At 39.8% G+C, this 21,133-nt stretch overlaps 1 protein-coding gene across 1 annotated transcript in view; it reads right to left on the bottom strand.

Annotated features, from left to right (window-relative positions):
• LRIG1 (leucine rich repeats and immunoglobulin like domains 1) overlaps positions 1 to 21,133 on the bottom strand; it is a 153,789-nt gene that overhangs the window by 18,646 nt on the left and 114,010 nt on the right. The window contains exons 7-11 of the mRNA XM_088134367.1: positions 20,930 to 21,073; positions 17,355 to 17,498; positions 15,164 to 15,244; positions 5,020 to 5,091; positions 2,689 to 2,760 (exon numbers count right to left, since the gene is read on the bottom strand). Coding sequence (XP_087990493.1) covers positions 2,689 to 2,760; positions 5,020 to 5,091; positions 15,164 to 15,244; positions 17,355 to 17,498; positions 20,930 to 21,073 — 513 coding nt within the window. The remainder of the gene's footprint in view (positions 1 to 2,688; positions 2,761 to 5,019; positions 5,092 to 15,163; positions 15,245 to 17,354; positions 17,499 to 20,929; positions 21,074 to 21,133) is intronic.

The raw sequence follows: 21,133 nt of genomic DNA, 5'->3' as shown, positions 1-21,133 counted from the left end.
CAGTCACCCAAGCAATAAAGGGCATCTTCACACATTTATATACTGATCCGAAAATCATTCAAGGCCATCCAAACACCATTGTTTCTAGCAGGATAACGCCTAACAAAGAGGAGAATTTTGGAAAATAAAAGACCAAATGATATGAATGAATTGAACATCAAGACAATAACAATAATTAGATATATAAGCCACCAATCTGGCATTTTCTATCCACTAATCAGATTGCCCAAGGTGAATAAGAAGGTAACAAAAGAAGAGAATACATGCAGCTCAGAGTTGAACTGTGGACTCCTTGGTGCTCTCTGAGCTTGGTTGTTTGCTTGCAGATGTTTCAATACCTGACTAGGTAACATCTTCAGCGCACTGATGATGTTACCTGGTCGGATAATGAAATACCTGCAAGCAAACAACCAAGCTCAGAGAGCACCAAGGACTCCACCGTAAGAAGGTAAACAGGGAACCTCCTATAGCTTTTTCTTTGTTTGTTTAAGGTCACCCATGTGCCATAAAAGATGGTTAATTACTAGGGTTGTGAAAAGATTTGATTCAAATCAACTTTCTGAACTGGAACTTCTAGGAAGAAAGCCTTTTTTGTAGCAGCACCTGTTTTTTGGAATGGAAAACTTTCTTTGGAAAACTCTCCTGGAGTTTTGGATGGCGCTGGTCCTGCTAACCTTCTGGAAAGCTTTATAATCCTGGTTTTTCTTCCAGAACTTGGGCCAGGATGACAGGTAAGCTCTCCTGGGAGGTGCTGGTTGACGCCCGCCATATATTGTTTGATATGGTGACTACGGATCTTGTTTTGATTTTGTATGGTTGTTTTTACCTATAATCGTTATTTTTTGGTTTGATTTTTATTTCGTGTACACTGCCCAGAGTTGCAATTACACGAGTTGGGTGGCTATATAAATCTTTTAAATAAAAGAAAATAACTTAGATTGAATTTGCTCAATTTGCTGCCTCCAAGTCAATCCAATACCCCAATTGCATTTTGCAAATGTACAGAAAAGGCTTTTCTCCAAACTCAATTGGCTTTTCAAACTGATTCATTTAACAATCTGAATATGACTAGTCCAGTGTTTTTCAACCTTGGCAGCTTTTAGATGTGTGGACTTCAACTCCCAGCAAGGTTGGCTGGGGAATTCTGGGAGTTGAAGTCCACACATCTAAAAGCTGCCAAGGTTGAAAAATGCTGGACTAGATTCATACATTGCTATTGTCTGTAGATGGAGGGAAGGGATTTTTGTTTTACTTGAAAGAGTGTGGTACAAAGATACAGCCCCCAATTTAAACAGATCATGGTCACACCCAGCAGGAGCTAATTTCCTTCTCTAATACAGTATTTAGGTAGATATAGGTAGATAACAGCTGGATAACCCCAATCTAATAGGCAAGTATTAAAGCTTTTAAAGGGGAGATATTTGAATATTTGAAGATCCAGAGGCTACAGAAAACATGTTTGAAATTCAGAATATAAGAAAAATAGTTCTGTGGTAGCCACAAATATATTTAATCCAGCATCTTCTTTTCCACAATAAGTATCAGAACTCTTTGCGAAGCTCTCAAGCAGGGGATAAAGTTAGTATTGTGACTATTGATTCTGATTAATTTTGAGTACTGCTGCATAGCAGCTGATATTTATTGGCATAATAACTTGGTTTTGAAAAACTCCATAATTCACAGCCATTCTTAAACCTATTCTCCATTAATCTTTTGATTTACTCTTGAAACCTAGCTTAGTGGTCATCACCTCCTTTTGAGGCAGAACTTCCAAATTACTTTGCATACCTCTAAATCAGTGTTGTCCAAACTTGGCCACTTTAAGATGAGTGGACTTCATGGCTGGCTGGGGAATTTTGGAAGTTGAAGTCCACTCATCTTAAAGTGGCCAAGTTTGGACAACACTGCTCTAAATGGTTGTGCCAATACCTCAAATGGAAATGAACATGCCCTTTAAATCTACAAATACCATTTATCTGATGACCATGAGTTTACCACATGAATTAAGGCACCCCACTATCCTATGTTTAAATAAAATAAGTCTAAGTGATTCTTGGTTGATTTTGGACAGAGCTATGTATGTATTTTTTTTCTCTCTCCCTTACACAGTGAACTTGTAAATTTAGCTTCTGGACATCTTCTGTATAAGCCACACACTATTACAGAAAGAGGGAAATAACAGAATATATATCACAAGACAGAATATTTATTAAGAAATGTGCTAAACAAGGTTCTGCTCATGTAGCTGAAGTGACAGACCTGCTAACACATTTGTAATTCTCCCATTCTAAATGGGTTCAAGGATCAAATTCAGAGACAGTTTATTATTGAAATTTCATCACAGAGATATAAAAGATGGGGGGTGGGGGTGGGTAGGCATCCTACTATAAGCCCTATATGACTAGAGGATAGGAGTTTGGACTTCCTGAGCCAAAATGGATACAGGCAGAGATGCAGCCCACTGAAATCAACCACAGGGAAGATCTAATTTCACTTGTTACGGAATTTCACTCTCTAACATCTGCTGTCTTGCAAAAATAGCTTGTAAGAACTGCAAGTGGGAAGCAGGGAACATTGGAATTACTGATAACAAGGAAAAGGAGCCACTGGAGGAAGGAGCCACTGGAGGAAATGTCACAAAAATGGACCAAAACATACAGCGGACACTTAATAGCATTCATTCCTTACAGTTCTTTCAAGTTCTTCAGTTTTGCAAAGGCGTCCTCTTGAATGGACCGAATGGCATTATCCCCAAGGTTCCTACAGAAAGCAAGCATTTATTTTAATTTATACACATACATAGATGGACCGTGGTGGTACAAAAGTAACTCTGTGTAGGTTTAATGTCTTTTAAATAGTTTATGTTTTTCCATTTATTAATAATATTTTTTATCCTAGTAAACAGAACATGTGCAGAAGTAGGGCCTGAATGCATTTGCACATCACACTAACTTTATCAGGACATGTCACAGTGAGTCTCTCATCTGTCTGCTTTCCCTTCATATCCAATTCCTATTATTTTTTGTTTTAATGAATCCTAACGGTGACTAGTAAAAAAAAGCCAATTTTATTTATCTTATACAGGTAGTCCTCGTTTAGTGACCATTCAAAGTTACGATGGCACTGAAAAAATAATTTATGACTGGTCCTTGCATTTACAACCATCACAGCATCCCCATGGTGATGTGATGGAGATTTGAGGGCTTTGCAACCAGTGGGCACTCACGACCGTCACAGCATCCTACAGTCACATGATCACATTTGTGTGCTTCCGATGGCTTCCAACAAGCTGAGTCAATGGAGAAGCTGGCAGTAAAATTGCAAGTCACAGTCACATGATGTCTTGCTTAATGACCGCATTACTTAGTGATGGAGTTGCTGGTCCCAACTGTGATTGCTAAGCGTGGACTACCTGTATATTTTTTGTCAGCCAGTTAAGATACAGATTAACTGCATATTACGCCTTGGACATAATGCAAAACTGAAATGGAGTTTCACATAAATCCTTGTGATTTAATGTTATATATGAATTGGCCCATGAGTAGTACTACTCTCAACCAATTATTATTTTAATAGCTTAAGGTGGATTTTTTAAAACTGTACATCTGCACACATAACCTAGTTCCAGTTGCTTGGTAAAACTGTCAGCACTTTAAATACCAAAGACTTTAGCATTTCACCTAGCCAATTGCTGAAAAACTGTACTTGAAGCAAAGAACATGTAGTTACTTTAAACTTTAACCCCCCTCCGCCCATCCAACCCCTTTCCAAAGGAATCCCACTCCTTCTCTGCAATGAGATTTGGGCAAAATAGAAAGAACAGAGAGAACAGAATTTTAGAACTTCAGCCAACTACGCTGGGGGAAAAACAGCAAAAGAAACAACTCCAGGATCTACTTCATAGAAACACCCATTACAATTAAAATGTCTTTAATAGGCTGGTCCCCAAGTAAAGATGTCTTAGTTGTAATTTGTAGTCATTTGCACATGAGTAAAAACAGCAAGGCTGTACAAAAAGAGCACACTTTTTAAGACAGCATCTAATCCCTGCAGGGGAAGGATCCATGCCCAGGGGAGCTTCTGCACAGAGCAATAGGATGGGGAGAAGGGGGCTCAGTGCCAGCCCTCTAACTCACTATCCAGCCTGCCTTCTTGTTCAAAAGAAGCTAGGTAAAGTAGTAGAAATGCCTCTTCTAAAATGGTGTTCTTCCTCTTTGGGTTTTGGAAGTATGTGTTTAAAAAATTAGCAAATGCAAAAAACAAAGCAAAGCAAAACAAAACAAACCACCCTGAAGCAAAATGACCCCAGGGGCCTTTAGGACTCTTACTATCATTGACTTATTTTCTACCAAGTGCTGTCCTTAATGCCAGCAGAGGGAGACAAAGGGAGAACGATGGGAGTGAAGCCGATCTTGATCAAAGCTGCAGTCTACAAAAGTGGAAGTATTCAGGAAGACAGAGCTGTAGATCCTCTGATATTCTACTAGTTTTCCTGCCACTCTGGCCTGGCTTACTGTAAATAAATTCAGGCAATGACATAATGGTTAAAACAGCAGCTAAAGTTGCATGGGCTGCTTTTTCCACCCTGCTAGCAAAGGTAATGGTGAGGTACTTCTATTGCAGCTTTTTTGCACGTATGCTCGGTGGTGAGGAAGAACGGAGCACAAAGATGCAACCTCAGGATACTGGGAAAGGCAAACATTTTCCCAGCTAAGTTAGGATTTTTGTGAATAGAAAAGAGGCATTCCAATGTAGGTTTAAAAAAAAAAAAAAAAAAAAGAACATGCAACTGGCCATGTGTTCTACAACTTTCTTCCTAGCAGGAAAAAAAAAAACAGCCAAAGTTGGAACTGACTTATAATGAGAAGGAAGCAGCTGGCTCTTAGGAACAGCGCTTCTCAGCTTACAAAGATGCTATTAAATTGCTTGCAGGCCGCTGCAGCAGCCATTCCTGGCAGGCCTCCCCTCTCCCACCCAGCCCCTCCTCTTCAAACCTGCAAAGCCTTGTGGGTTACTCACAGGTGTTCCAGGGCCTCCAAGCCGGAGAACGCCTCCTTGGCCACAGACTTGATCTTGTTTCCAAACAGAGTCCTGCAGTTGCCAAACACCCAGCGCCAGATAAGCAGCAGCCAGAGGAGGAAGGGTGGGCGGGGGGAGAAAGGGAAGCAAGAAAGTAAGAAAAGACCCCAATTAGCGAGCGTCTATCTAATGAACTATCTCCGTGTAAGGCGCTGGAAATACATTCTGTCGAGATTAAGGAAGCCAAAGCACGCATACTCTTTCCCTTTCCCTGAAATTAAATACTTTTATCTTTATTAGAACTTAATGGTGATGATAGCTTTATACAGGACACTCTGTGCTGGGTTAAGAAATGCAGGTTTGCTTTGGAAAGGGGGGAAGGTGAGTCAGGATGTGAGCTGACCTTCGCTTATCAGCCCAAACACCATTTAAACAAGACCCTGGATTCACCACCATTCATTTCACCCCTGATCTTTTCACAGTTGGTAATAAACAACTTACAAAACAGGTGACAACGTTTCAGACTTTTTCAACATTTGGGGGTTTCCATGCTACGTTTGGGGAGAGAGAGAAGATGGAGAATTTTTGGAAGAATCTGTTACCCCGACCTCAACAAGTTTAGCTGACGTTTTCCAAAGTTCAGGGACAAAATATCTGCTCTAGGTAGAACTCTCTCTCCCCCCCAGAAATTTATTAGAAACTTAAAGCACCAAAAGCCATTTTATAGTGCTACTTGGCCTCATAGATTCCCTTATGATTCCCTTCTGATCTGCTAGCAAAAATCCTGACAAAAACATTTCAAGCTCTTTTTTTCCAAGAATTTCATACAGAAGTTAGATATTATTCTAATTATGGAAAAATAACTGATTTTTTTTGGCAGCTGATCATGGACTTCTGTGCTCACACTACACCAAAAGTGGAAGTATTTTTAGTCAGAGATTTTTTTCCAGTGAATACCTATGAACTTGCTTACTATCAGGGGATGAGTGATTTACTTCCCAGCAGAATCTATAAGTGAGCCAAGATGGGGAATTAGTTCTTTTTTTATTTTTTATTTTTTGCTTACAGAAAGTATGGCAGTTCCCTTCTAATAGTCAAGGTGACCAAAAGTCTTGGTATTGCAAGCTTCTATGTATCAAAATCATGAATCTCCAAGGCCCTGTGATTTGGCACACTGTAGCATGTGGGTTTAGCTTTGTTGACTTCTAACTTACCCTTTGCAACTTCCGGGAAAGAAATGCGGGGTGAAGACAGCTCAGCGAAAAGCAGAGCCGACAACTGTGGTGGAATGAAGAACTGGGAGAGCAGACCAGCTCTTTGTTCATTCCTCTCCAGACAAGGAGAAGACTTGAGATCATTCACAAGTGCTCCAGATAGTTGCTCCTCACCAGAAGACCACAAGACAACAATCTCCGGCAGGTTTAGAGCTCTAGGAGATGAGGGAATAGCTATTTTGCTAAAACCACAGTCAGAGCCTTTGAAAGGACACTGGGTTTGCATGCTTCCTTTTCTAATCACTTTCAGCAATTGCCTATTAACTGCTTTTCAGCTATTAGGAACCTTTGGATCGACAGGTTTTACAACATCAGGTGAGTTTCCTTCAATCCTTAGCGAAATAAGTTTTAACTAAAAGTTTAAGAACTTAAAAAATGGGGGAGGGGAATAAATAGCAAAAGGGTGATTAAAACTTTGATTTTAGAAAGTTATGAACAGACTAAGGGTTCAGATAAATTTGAAATAAGATTTTGGAATTAATTATAAAGAATCCTTCCTGTGGGAAAATGCTTTTGTTTTGAATTTAAAAAAAACACACAATAAGACTTAATATAATAAGACATAATAAGGGAACTAGAGGGAACTAAAGATTATAATTAAAGGAGAAGAACATGCAAACGCAGCTTACAGCAAAATATGAAGCAAAGTATTTTAACATTGGACATATTGAAGGATATTTTTGAACAATGGACCCAGAAGTTAATTTTAAGAGTATCTGCCTCTATGGATAAGACTGTGTTCAAAAGATGTTATGGAAGAGGAACAAGTTTTACCTGACAAGATCACTGATTTGAAAGTGGGTTTAAAAATGACAGGTTACAAGAATGATATGGGAGAAGATGTCACACTGGACATACAAAAGAAACTGGCTGATGTCTTAATAATTAAAAGGGATATACAAATAACAAACCAAGAGAGTGATCTGGATAATTTCCTTAAATTAGATTTACAAAAGAGGCTTGTTAACGGTTTGAAGAATTTTGTGAGGAGGGACAAAGAAAAAATGAAAAGAAATCAAGTTCTGTGACATTATTTGAAGGGACTAAAGATCAAGATTGTTGGAAGTAAAAAAATATAAAGTTGGTTTATTTGATCAAGGGTAAAATAGAAATGTTGTTATCTCTGGTAAGCCTTAATGGATTTTTGCTGACATCAGGACTGAAATGACGAGGTTTATGGATTTTTTTTTATAGATAAGAGACGGGATATGGGAAGAAGAGATCATTTGTTGTATTTTTAGAGAAGGTGATAAGTTACTAAAATTGTTTATACTTGTTGTGATGAAGGGGGAAGTCACTTCTTTATGTATTTCTTTTCTTTTTCTTTACTATATTCTTATTTTTTCTTTTTTTTCCTATCTCTTTCTATTTTTTGTATTTTTTTCCTTTCTTTTCTGTACCTTCTATTTTTTTTCTTTTCTTTTTTTAGTTTATATTAGTTTTTACTGTTGTAATTGTAATTTTTAATAAAATTACTAACTTACTCTTTGCAATATATATTTACTAAGAAGCCTATTTTTAAAAGAAGGACAATGCAAGTCAGGTACCATTCAATTCTAGCATGGAATGTCTGCTGCTTGGCCCTGCCTTCCTCACAGAGAAACTGCTGCAGGGAGACATTCAAATATTCTGGTCATGAAATCTAATCTGGTGGATGCTTGATTCCTCCAATCCAAGAAATGTTTGAAGACTTTCCTAGTTCTGCTGGCGTCCCACAGCTGAGGCTAAATTAGCCCTGTGGAGTTTGGTTTGGGATAATATTGAGAGTTTTATTTTGTTACTAATCTGATTTCTACCATTTTCCTTTCTTCTTTTTAAAAAATGCAATATAGCCCATCCTGAGTCCTGATGACAGAAGAGATTAAACTTCTGCAACAAATTAATTCAGGAAGATATGGTATGGTGACTTTTGGAATGCCTCTTTCATTTCAGTTTTTTCTTAACAGAAATATTCCTGTAACTCTCTCCCCTGGATAAAAACATGAATCAAGAGCAATTAGAACCTAGTAAGGCCAGGGAGACTTTTCAGTTTGCAAATCTTATACACAATAGATGCAGTGAGATTCTCCATAGATACTGAGATAGGCCTTCATTCAAAACTGTACTTTGTGATGTCTATTTTACTAGCCTTATCATAGAGAATTCTATGTTATTCATATACTGAATCAGTACTTTTTTGGGCAATTTGTAAAAAAGTGAAAGCACAAAAAAATATTATAAAGGTATTTGTTTTGGAATAAGTACATGGGCAGCGATCAAATTCTAAGAATAGGAGACTGTGTATCTAAATGTGAAACGGATATGAAGAACAAGTTATGTTCATGATCTTCCTACTGCAAGATTAAGATCACAACAATGTATGCATTTCTTATGAATAGTTCTTTCTTATGAGGACAAAGAGAATATTAGGGAAAGTTACTCAGTACAATGTCCACAAATAATAGCTCTTAGCAGCACCTAAATAAGCCTGGCTGATCTCAAAAAAGTTAAGCAGGTTTGAGCCTGGTTAGTATTTGCACCAGAGGCCACCAAGAAAGTTGTAGGCTAGACTGAAGAAAGCAATGGCAACAAAATGACATGGACAGATCTTTGTAGTCACCAGAGATCAAACTTAACTCAAGATAGCCTTATTTGAAATAAGATAGGTTTACCTACAGTAGACCTACATATATACAAGCATACATACCAAAAAAAAAAAAAGGAATGCTACTTGCAAATTCCTATCATGACTGTGACACTGGATTTAAACTATTTTGAGAGATGGGAACATTTGGCAAAGTAACTTGTAAGAAAAGTAAAATATTATTTCAGCACTTTATATAAGTAACTCCCGTGCGTGGCTATTTTTAACAAGAAGACACCATACGTGTTCTTTGGTGCATCCTAATAGTTGAGAATGGCAAATAATATAAAAGAATTGACTCTATCTGGAGAAGTAAACTATTCCAAGTAAATCAGATTTGTTTACTGAAGGTTGCTTTTCAATATAATCAAGAAGGAGCAATTAGGTAAAATAGAAATCATGAAACGAGTTCATGTAATCTGTTTTCTATGACAGGCACATTACATGTAACTTAATCTTACATTCTCACAGAATTTGAAATATGAATACGTGTCTCAAGAAAGTAAAAAAAAAAATCCAAAAGAAATGCAGCGATGAGAAGAAAGGAGTTCCTCAGGACTTGAACATTTGAGGACTTGACAAAGATGCTTGGGACCCTGACTGAAGTCTTTATAGGTCAGGGTTAGACTATTCTTCATGTTCCACCACTGAGATATGGTAAAGTTAGGTCATGTCTGCACTTTAAATTTTAAAAATTGATTTAATTTTCATGGTTTTCCCTCAATAAAAACTCTGAGAACCGTAGCTGTGTGACAAAGCCAAATTTCTGACAACAAGGTTCTCAGCACGTTGTTGAGCATTTCCAGGAGGCCTCTCAAGAGTTAGGCCTTCCATTATGGGGGGAAAAGAGGATCCATACTCCATCTCCACATAGTTCAGTTGCAAACAAGTTAAAGGCCACCTCAAGTTTAGAGGTGGGAAGAACATGTGGAGTCACCCATTGATTAGTAAAAATACCTTTCATCCCTTTCAGAATAGAGATAATTATTTTCCATATAGTTGGTCTATTCTCCCAAATCCCTACTTTGGTTTACCTATTGGCTGCTTATCAGCATCTTCTCTGCTGCTCCATCCAAAAGAAAGGATGTTTTCCTTGTTATTCTTTTACTTCTGTATTATTTGTGTTTAGAGGTTTTTCTTTTTAAATTGAGCAGCATATAAAAAGGCTGAAATAAATGTATAAACAAATAAAAGGCGCACGTTCCGCCTAGAGCATAGATTACAGCAACAGCTCTATTCCCGCTTTAATTAATTGTAGCTACACTATGAGGAAAGGTATCCATAGCTGGTGGACGAGGCAATGTTTATTACTTCCCTCCCCAACAAGAATGAAACTAAAATCACCCCCCCGGACACCTTTTGCCCCCTCAAAAAAAAAAAAAAAAACCTGCAAAGAAATGCAATGTCTAAATAATTAGGGCCAAGATACAGAATAGTTTCTAGCCATCAGTTTTTGCCAGTGTAATGTTTTGATTGCTCTTCTGAGGCAATGTTTTAATTTAGCTTGCTCTCTCCTCAGTGGAAAACTTCATCTATAATTCAAAGAAGGCTAACGGCTTTCCTTGCCCCTTTCTCCCCTGTTAACACCTCCAATACGATGAACAAGGTGCCTGAGTGCTCACTGCAACCCCCTTTCAGTAGCTTGTCCACACAGATCAAAAGAGGAGAAGCTCTTAAAGCCATCTCCAAAACACTGAAGTAATTATTAATTCATGTGGAGGTTTCCTCTTAAGTGTCTCTCTTCCCCCCCCACCTCTCTTTATGTTAATACAGTAAAATGCCTCAGTCTGACAGTTTAAACACAGCATCCAGCATATCAAAGTTTATTTTGATGGTTTTTCAAACAAAAAATGTTATTCATTTGTATTAAAAAAAATTATACTGACAACTCAAAATATTGAGGGATTACAATTAAAAAATAATTAACCAAAAACACACATCCCAAAATAAACTGATTGGGTAAGACAAGCCCTATCACAGAGGGCTTCAAGACCAGTCCTCCGAATTGGGCCTGAAAGCCAAAAGGCAACCAATGTAGCAACTGAAAAATAGGCATTCTTTTGCAATAGCAGATCTCCTGATTTAGCAGCCTGACTGCACTTGATACCAGTTGTAGCCTCTGAGTTGTCTTCAATGGCAGTCTTATGTAGAGCATACTGCAATACATAAGTGCGGTGATAAGGGTATGAGTTACCGAAAGACTTTTTGTTTTAGATAGGGACTTCTGGCACACCAGCCAAAGCTGGATAGGGGCCCTAGTCACAGCCTCTGCTTGTTATTCAAGCAGCAGTCACAACACAAGGAAGTCCCAAGTGACGGACCTGCTGCTTCAGGGAGAGCATGATTCCATCTAGAGCAACTGCTGGAACTGAGGTTTCTGGAAATCTAGGAAACCGGACCTTCTGAGTTGCTAAGGCTTAGTCTGAGCTTGTTTCTCCCTATCCAGTCCTTCACAGCCTGAAAACACAGTCTCAAAAGTTCCATGGCATCTCCAGCCCAGCTTGGGGTGGCAATATATAGCTGAGTATCATCAGCATAACAGTGATATTTCTCCTAAACTGATGGTCTGGCAGCTTTGTATAGATGTTAAATAGTATGGCAAGAGGACAGAGCCCTGTAATATTCCACACTGGAGCAACCATGGGCTTGACTGCTCCTTCCTGTGAATTCAAACTGGAACTGTCACCTTAAGTAGAAGGGGAACCACACTAAAATGGTGCCTCCAACCCCCAGCTTTGCAGGTAGTCTAGAAGAAAACTCTGGTAAATGGAATCAAAGAGTGCCAAGAAATCTCACAGGACCAGGAGGAGCACACTCACCTCATCCAAGTTCCAATACTGTATTCATTCACCACAAGCAACCTATACTGTTTCCATCCCATGTCCAGGCCTAGATAATCTAACCTTTAGCCAGAAGCGTCTGCCAGAATGGGGGTGGTGGTAGTTCTTTCCTTAAATAGTGTTGCACCATCACAATGCAAGGCCTACTCCTTTTGTACACACTATGATGTCACATGCATATACAAAGTAGGTGGAGCTTGCATCACAACAGCACATCTCTGCTGACATTTTGACAAAATATTGAATCCTGTGTATGTCTCAGCCTCTAACTGATTCACCCATCCCTTTTCAATAGCCCTCCCCAGAAAGGGAAGATTACAGAATGGGTGAAAATTGTCCACTATGGACAAGTCAAGAAAGGGCAGACTATCAGCTCTTCCACCGTTCCTTAGAGAAACATTAATCACTTCCCAGATGCAGCCACAGGCACTCTGCCCGGCTGCCTGAACAGTCAGGTATAGCATGGATCCAATCCACAGGTGCAGAGCTCTTACTACAGAGTACCCTATCTACTTCTTTTAGACTCCCAGGCAAAAGTGAAGGACATTGCTACCTTCACTTTACATGGCTCTGGCCAAATGGTGTCTAGGCTTAAGTGAGTAAGAATGACTTTCTCTGCTCTGCTGTTACAAAGGACATGTGCACAAGCATAGTCACTGGCTCTTTCCTGCTGATGTGTCTTTTGCCAACTCTACAGCCCACCCACCAACTTCACTCTGGAGGGCAAGTTCCAAAAAGGAATCTGCTTGCTCTTGCTCTCTCGCTCTCTCTCTGCAGAAGTTCCCTGCAGAATTAAGAAACCTGATCCCACAGAGTTCTGATTTTTGTTTGGAGTGGGCCCTTCCAGCTGCCTAGTATGTGAATTATGGGGGACAGTGGCTTCAACATATATAATGCTAAAGGTTGGGGCAACAAGTGAACAAGCATGGACCACTCTCTCCTTCACGCATCTGTAATCATGTGAGGCCTAATATCCGAACAAAGCTAAGCTTTTAGTCAATTTCACAGTAGGGCATGTAATGGTCTCCTGCAGGCATATCAAAGGATTAGGGGGAGCAGGAATCCTCTATAGTTTTTCAATAAAAGGTAATCATCACTCATACATTTGGAGACTTAGTTAACTTGAAAACAGAAATTCTTCCTATGTTTTCATCAATTTTCCAAGGTTAGATATTTATCTAAAATGACTTTTTAGTGTTTTTCTTGACAACTGTGCCTCACAGTTTGGGGGCTTAAATCTGAATTAAATTATCATGCTATATCTTGAAGTCACTATCACTTTTACAGAACAAAATCTTTACTTCACTGATGCTATGAATTCATCTTTTCCTACATTAAAATGAGCATAAAAGAACAGTCTAGGCAGTTTGAGATTAGATTATCTTGTGTGGTTTCAATGATATGCTTGTAGAATGATTTCTCTCATCTGCAACATTTTCTAGCTTTCACATCCATCCATACAAACATAGTATACATGTTTCTATTTTGCAGGAACCAGCATCTGACCAGACCTGCTGATATGAAAGACAGAAAGAAAGAAAGAAAGAAAGAAAGAAAGAAAGAAAGAAAGAAAGAAAGAAAGAGAGAGAGAGAGAGAGAGAGAGAGAGAGAGAGAGAGAGAGAAAGAAAGAAAGAAAGAAAGAAAGAAAGAAAGAAAGAAAGAAAGAAAGAAAGAAAGAAAGAAAGAAAGAAAGAAAGAGAAAAGGTATTTTAAGCTCTCAAGGCTTTCTTGCTGACACTGTTAATTGGAGTATTTTAGCAAAATATTATTCTGCCTTTTTAACAATATAAAAATAACTAAAGCAGGCCTGCATGCCATAAAAAAAAAGTGCTCTACTTTTATTCCCCTGAATTCAAAAAGTTATACTATCTTTACCCGTGAAAAACAGGTAGTCCTCGACTTACGATGGCAATTAGGACCAGAATTTCTGTCGCTAAGTTGTGTGATCGTAAAGTGTGACTGTATCGTTTATCGTTAGGTGAGGCAATTTCCTGGCGGCTTACCACAACCAAAGTCAGTGCGGAAGCAAGCAGGAGGTTACAAGTCCCAGGTCTGCAGGAAGATAGCTGGCTGATGCTGAGTGGGGGAGGGAGCAAGGGGGTGCATGGTGGAAGGTCTGAGAAGGTGCCTGAGAGGCGTGGTACAGGTCAGGGTGTGGGGAGAATGTGCAGGGTCCTCAAGAGGCATGGTGCGGCACAGGGAGGATAAGGGACAGTGTGTGAGAAGCATGGTACTGGTCAGGTCGGGTGTGTGAGGATGCGCAATACTCCCTTGCACCCTCACGCACCATCCTCAACCCTCCCCGACTCTCCCTGACCTGTGCACAAGAGGTACTGCATGGATTGGGGAGGGTCAGGGAGGATATGTGAGGATGCAAGGGTGTGTGCAAGAAGTGTGGCGTGAGGAGGGTGCATGGTGTGCAAGAGGCACAGCGTGGGTTGGGGAGGATGCACAAGAGTGCAAAGAGTGGAAGGGGATGTGTAGAAGGCGCCACATGGGTTAGGCAGGATGTGACAGGCGCCGCATGGGTCAGGGAGGGGGCACAGCACAGGCGGTGTGCGTGGGGGCATGATGCGGGTGCATAGGGGTGTGCAAGTGGCCAGCCCAGCATGAGGACAGAACAGCTGGAGAAGGGTTCACAGGCGGGGGAGACTTACCCCAGCATCTTGCTACCTTCCCTGACAGCTTCCCCATTGACTTTCTGGGGAAGCTGGCAGGGAAGGTTGCAAACGGTGATCACGGGGCACTTGGCAACCGGCTGTAAGTGTGAACAGATTGCCAAGCACCCAGATTGCGACCGTGTGACTGACTGTAGGGGTGCTGGGATAGCCAGAATTCCAAGGGCCAGTCATAACCACTGTTTGTCCAGTGCCATCATAAGTTGGAACGGTCATTGACAGAATGGTCATAGGTCAAGGACTACCTGTAACAGCAATATAGCCTCCACTAGAACAAAAGCTGACTGCATTTTCTGGTTAAAAGATCACTGTCTGAACACAGTGTAACGAAAATAAAATGTATATCTCACTTTCACTGGAAGATGCAAAGTATCAGGTACTAAGCAATGTGTCAAGAGTACAAAGTAAAACTGGCTTCACAAACAAATTTATAGTTTGAGGTTCATAAAATAAGGTGACATTCTTTTATTCATAACAACAAAACTCTTTAGATCTATAAACCAAGAAAAAATGGATACTCAGAGCTTGAACTATTGCTGAGTGAGCTTCTAAGGCATGTGCTGTTAATAAAAATATTTGCCCTACACATGTCATGAGCTCAACAGATGCCCTATCTTCTCCCATCCCAGTCGTAATATACACACAGACATACCACACTACACAGATATACCACATTATTTGGAAAAACAAGTTTTGTTTTCTAGAAGAAAAACTTATCCGATACTCACAGCATGCTTAGGTTCTCCAGGCCTGTAAATGCTCCACTGGTGTCTTCTATTGTTCCCGAAATCTCGTTATGATCCAGATTCCTAGGGAGAAGATGACAAAAGAAAGCTCACAATCAATTTCCTAGTTTGTAAGCCCAGCATTCAAAGAGGTGCAGGCTAAACTTTAGGAAACCTCCCCCCAAAGACATTCCCTTTTGTTCCTAGAGCATAAAGCTTTCATCAGAAGTCCCTAGCACTTGTGGAAAAAACAGCAGTAATTTACTTTAGTTGACTAGACCTGGCTTCTTCCGTATTCTTTTCTTTCAAAGAAAGCTTTCCCAAGTGATGCTTCTGCTACCTGACTCCTTTCAAGTGAGTTAGGGCTTTACGTCTTCTGATGCACCGAAAGTGCAACGAAGAAAAAAAAACTTATTGTATGCTGCCCAGAGTCCTCTTGGAGTTGGGTGGCCTTAACAAACCCAATAAAATCAATAAATAGAAATCAGGACGAGAATGTTCAAATAATTACCAATATAGTCATTATGTTTTTGCTGGGATTGAGCCAGGGGCAGGGAGCTCCCAGGCTTTAGGGTGTGGCTGGGTTGGGTGGCATGAAAGTGGCTGCAGAAAGCCCCACCCCACCCCTGCTGAAGTCAAAAGAGTGGGCCTTGGGTATAATGGCAATAAAGCAGTCAGGGGAGAAAAATGTGATGCAGAGATAGATGGCAAAGCACTTTGAAGTCCAGAGGTTGAGAAGCAAGAATTAATAATGGCATTTCTACAATTATGTTTTATACTGAGTCATTTGGTCTTTACTCCAGAGTAGTCCTTTGTTTCCCTCCTTTTCTCTTTTTGCAAATCTATCTTTGAAGGATTAGGAAATGGCACACTCTAGTCATGCCATATGTGAGATAAACTGAAGGACATTTCGGGAATTTGGTGCAGGGTTAAGATTTCTGCAGCACACTTTTTTTAAAGTTAATTGATGTTCACATCACATTTTCTATAAAAAGAGAAAAAGAAAGAGACAGACAGAGAGACAGAGCTTACTGCTCTTCTGATTCTTCCAAAAGAGCCTGAACTTCCTTTTGTGAGAAACATACTTTCTCACCAAAAAAAAAAAAAAAATCCAATGTATAGAGATCTAGTATTCTAGTTCAGTTTTCTTTGCATTCACTTTGCTTTTCTCACAGCCGCTGTTGCCAATTTCCTATTCTTTCTGGCTGGCTGGCCCTGAAAGCATACTGCCTTGTTAATCATTCTGCTGTGAGGTCTCTGGGACTGACCTCTATTTGAATAGCTTCTCATTTCAGCAGTTTCACACCCACCAAAGGCCTGTCAACAATAGACCGTAATTAAAGCATGCCCAGCTCTCTTTCACCAGGTGCAGGACCCAATGGGCCTTCCTCTTGATTCAATTAGAACTTGCTCTCCCACCCTCCCTTCCTCCCTGGGCACTGGACACAAAAGAAGACCACGAATTAGCTGCAATCCAAACACTCTTTTCAGTTTGGGAAAGTCTTTCGTCCTTTTCTGTGCCAGCTGCCTAGGAGCGAGCCCTTTCTGAAAACAGGCATGGGATTGAAAAGTGGGTCTGGGAAAGGCAAAGAAACATAAAGCGCGTCCTCACTTCAATAAAAGGAATAAATAACTGCACAGCGCAGTAACCAAGGGGGGAAAGTCTGTGTTTCCTTTCCATTAAATTCCAACTTCAAAAGAGCTCAGGAGAAAAGAATTTTAAATAAGTAGTATAGAGCACTGTTCACTTGGTTTAAGCACATCATTTAAAACAAAACAAAGCAAAACAAGGATCCTATACAATTATTCTGGATTTCAGCTAAGGATTTCACAAAGCCAGAGGCATCAACAATTGTGCAGACATAATAGCAAGACAGTAAAAGCCAGGACTCAACTAAGGAAGAAAAGTGCCATTAGGTACAGGGCCAGAATGTTTCCTTGAATGTGCTAAGGGGTGGAGGCAGTATTTGCTAAACTGGAAGTTGCCCAGAAGCTGTGAAATGGAGGGAGAGCCATCCTCAGCTGATGTCCCCTCAGTACCAATTATTACTGTAGTTCAGTTCATCAATACAGGGTAAGGTTGGGGTACATATTATATAATTAAGAGAGGGCAGAAGCAAATATCAAGAGCTGTCCCTTTTTTTACTCTCAAGAGTTAACCTGACAAGCAAAAAGAAAAATATAAAGCTCATACAGAACACGTAAGCTTCTGAGCCCCTTGAATGCTCCCTCTGCAATGTGACTGATGGAATTGTGACTCAGCTGCAGGATCTGCAGGCCTCCCAGATCTGCCAAACTCCCTTCATCCAGCCTGGTTAAGTTGTTAAATGACAAGGACCTGAGGAAAAAAGAGCAAAATTTCAGTCTGAAGCTTTTCCCCCGCTTCTTTATAATGACTCTACTTGATAGTTCCTTTGTCCTGAAAATAATTATTTAGTTCATGAATATCATAAATGACTTTCCTATGGAAAGAGGGTCAACGGTATCCAAATAAGGTAAAGTATGGGTGAAATAAAGTATGGGTGAAATAAAGTCAGAAGATAATTTACTTAACTGCTATATCTGCATTCATCCCAACAGTTCCTTCAAGTTCTCAGAACTTGACCCATAGAATTAAGCCAAACTATTCCATCCACCAGTCACTGGCAAGGTCAAAATTTATTTGCTTTCAGAGTTACAGTCATCTTCAAGCTAATTTCAGAAGCCTTGACTGAATTACAGTGATCCTCCCTAAATCATGGAAAGAATTATCCAAATGTCTTCAAACCAAAGAAACAGACATAAGTTAGGTTTCTGTGCAAAAGTATACCCCAAAACCCAGATTCAGAGCTAACCAATATAGTGTGACCATGGAACTCAGGCAGGGCACAGAACTGGAAGAACTGCAAAGCAGTGGCTGGCATTCTGTCATCTGATCTCAGTAACAATAAATAGTCAGCTCCGAAATAACAGGAAACTATGGTTTCCCACTAATTGAATTTGTTATGTCAGCTCTGTAGCCGCATGCTGTCTCCTTTTCATACTCTCGTTTCATGCACCGGGATAGCATTTTTAAACAAACAACAATTCTCTGTTCTGTCCAGAACCCAAAGAACTCTGTTTCTTTAAACCAGTCTTCCCTAACCTGACATCTTCCAGATGTGTTGGGCTACACTCCCCATCTTCATCAACAGGCATGCCCAATGGCCATATTAACTGGAGATTACAGGGAAGTTGTAGAGAGAAAAGAGGATGGCCTTGATGGAGAAAGGGGAGATCCATTACCAAAGCAAAGAGGAGGGAAACATTCCTTAAGCCCAAACAGTGAAGAAGGTAGGTGGAAACAACTTAGACAGACAATCCCCCTAATTCACATGAGTATAAGAAAGGGAAGAGATAAAGTATACTTAGACTTGTAAGGTTCTGTTGCTATTGCCGATCTTAATAAAAGTAGTTTTAATCTTAACATGGAGTTGATTTCTTGGGTCTGATCTACATCTTGGGGCTGACAGAAATTCAGGTTGGGGAAGCCTCATTTCAAATACAACTAGTGAGAACAAGCCCAAATCAGTTCTCAGATTTTGGACTGCTTGCTAATTAAAAAAAAAAATAGTGCCCCTAATTTAGACACAACAGGAAACTGTGGCTTGTTCAAAATCATGAATAGATTGTTTTCTATTTTTTTTCTTGCAGCCATCAAACAGGAAAAGAGGGAAAATATCTAAGACAAAGAAAGAAAATATCTAAGACAAAGAAATCACTGTACAAGCTGATTTCTACACCCAGGACCCAGAGTTCCCCACTGTATCTGAACTGTCTTCAGAAAAAAAAAAACTTGTCTGAAATTAGGGGAGAGGGGGGAGAGGGGTCAACCGCTTTCCTTCCAGGAAATGCACATAAAAAATGTTTATAGCCTTGAGGACTGCACGTGATAGGGCCAATGAAGCCATGGTTTCACCACAGTGACCAGGGTCTATTTTGGGGGAATCCTTAAGGTGCAAAATGTGCCTTGCATCTTACAGAGGCTCAAAACTCCCTAATCCTAACTACAATAAGGACTGATTTGTTTCCCATTTCCCCTCTTAAAAGTCCTCCAACTCCCCCATCCCCAGGAAATAAAAGGCAGGATGAAAATTTGGACTCTGTGTAATTCAGGGATGCTGAAGGCTGTGAATACAAACGTAGGAGGCTTTGGGAGGCTCATGGAATATGTGCCTATGGCTTCAGCAGAGGCCTGAGTTGCATTTTGAGAGCCTGTGAGCAACTTCTCCTCAAATAAGCCAATCTAAAATGGCAGCATTTTTACACATACCCCAGTGGTAATATTATCACACCTGAACAGAACAAATTGTTGACACTTTTGCCCCATTCTTCCTACTTCTCTTGCAGATTTGTCTTGTAACAATACTGCCATGATGAAGTGTATAAAAGTTAATGACCTCTGCCTAAACCTAAGTCAGGATAGACACATTTCTAAGTATAAAGGGTGTTATTTTCTTGGCAAACAAGCGGTGATACTTTTGCAAACGCAAACAGAGATAGTAGTGGTGTAGCTAAGAACAGGGGAAGGCCTTCAGAAGAGCTTTTAAGAAGGCAAAGGACAGCATACATTAATTCCTAAGGAGACTGTGGTGTCAAATTATGAAGACATGGCAACCAGTCAAATTTATTTCCTCACCTGTGATGAAAGAATTTTTCAAAGGGGGAGTGGAGGGAGTTACATAGAAGAAATCCAAAGCTAGCAGATTGTGCTAGACACAACTGTTTTAAAAAAGTCTCTCTTACAGTTGGCAGAAGGTTTTTTTCAAAACTGTAGAAGCATGTTTCTTTTCTGACGTCATCTAGAGTTAGCAAATTTCAGAATAAATTTTCATAATATGCATCTGCAGCCAGCTAGAAAGATGCATATACTTGCTCACCTTTAGTACTTCTGCTATCTCACCTTTTTCTGCAGCCTGAGTATGGAAACACGAAGACTGATCAAAAAGCACATTTTCGTTCCAGAATTGGAAGGAAAAATATTCCCCTTAGGGATTTGTGAAGCCCTTTGTTTTCTGGACAGATCCACAACACCTGTGTCCCTTATCAATGAATGAATGTGTATCCTTAAAAAACATGTTTTCATAACATTCCTTACCTGCATATTTGAGTAAAACTAAAGTAGGCATTAACAAGAGTAGCAAACAAGGTGCCATACTCTTAGGTTAAAGAAATATTTCAAAGTATTCTAGGGCATCAGTTAATGCTCTCCATAGAGTCACAGACATTTCTTTAAAACAAATATGTATGTACAAATGTATAGACATGTGCATGCATGCACACACTCACTCCATCTTTTATCCCATGTTTTAAAGAGACTTGCAGAAATTAAAATAAATGAAATAACAAAAAAAAAGGTAATTGTTTCATACCTATCTGGGTTGATAAAAGGCTTTTCTAAGTTGGGGATAGACAGATCTTGCTAGAGAGGGAACTAATATATGGATGCCCACTGTTGAAAACACTTTATCTAACTAAAACAAACCTCTTTGATAGAAGTGGTATTTGAAGAAAAGATACAGCCAATAACTTTAGCACTGTTAATTATTATGGGAGAAAGAACTCCTTAATATATGCTAGTCCCACATTTTTTAAATTAAAAATCAGCATTTAAAAGAGAGGAAATAGTTGCATTCTACAACCACTGAACCTTCTGAAAACCTTTTCCCCTTAAAGCAGCACCTATACATACTGCATTGCCATAGTATCTATTTTATTGTCAATTGTTGCCTCCCAAATTAGCTAACTCACAATTCATTCAGCTTTTGGCAGAAGCTCCATCCAATGGGACTGATACTGGATATCAGGTTGTTATTCAAATGAAATTGTTGAAGGGAACCCAGGCCATATAGAGAACCACTGTTCACTTCTGTGAGGACATTGTGCTCCAGATGCCTACAAGAAAGACCAAGTTGAACATTTTCAATTACACACAAACTTATATCTGACATTGAT

This window comes from Python bivittatus, unplaced genomic scaffold, assembly GCF_059951505.1.
Source record: "Python bivittatus isolate LINGU-HERP-01145 unplaced genomic scaffold, Pbiv_v1 ctg000080_np1212, whole genome shotgun sequence".
NCBI classification, from domain to species: Eukaryota; Metazoa; Chordata; class Lepidosauria; order Squamata; family Pythonidae; genus Python; species Python bivittatus.
This window is presented reverse-complemented; position numbering and strand designations above follow the sequence as displayed.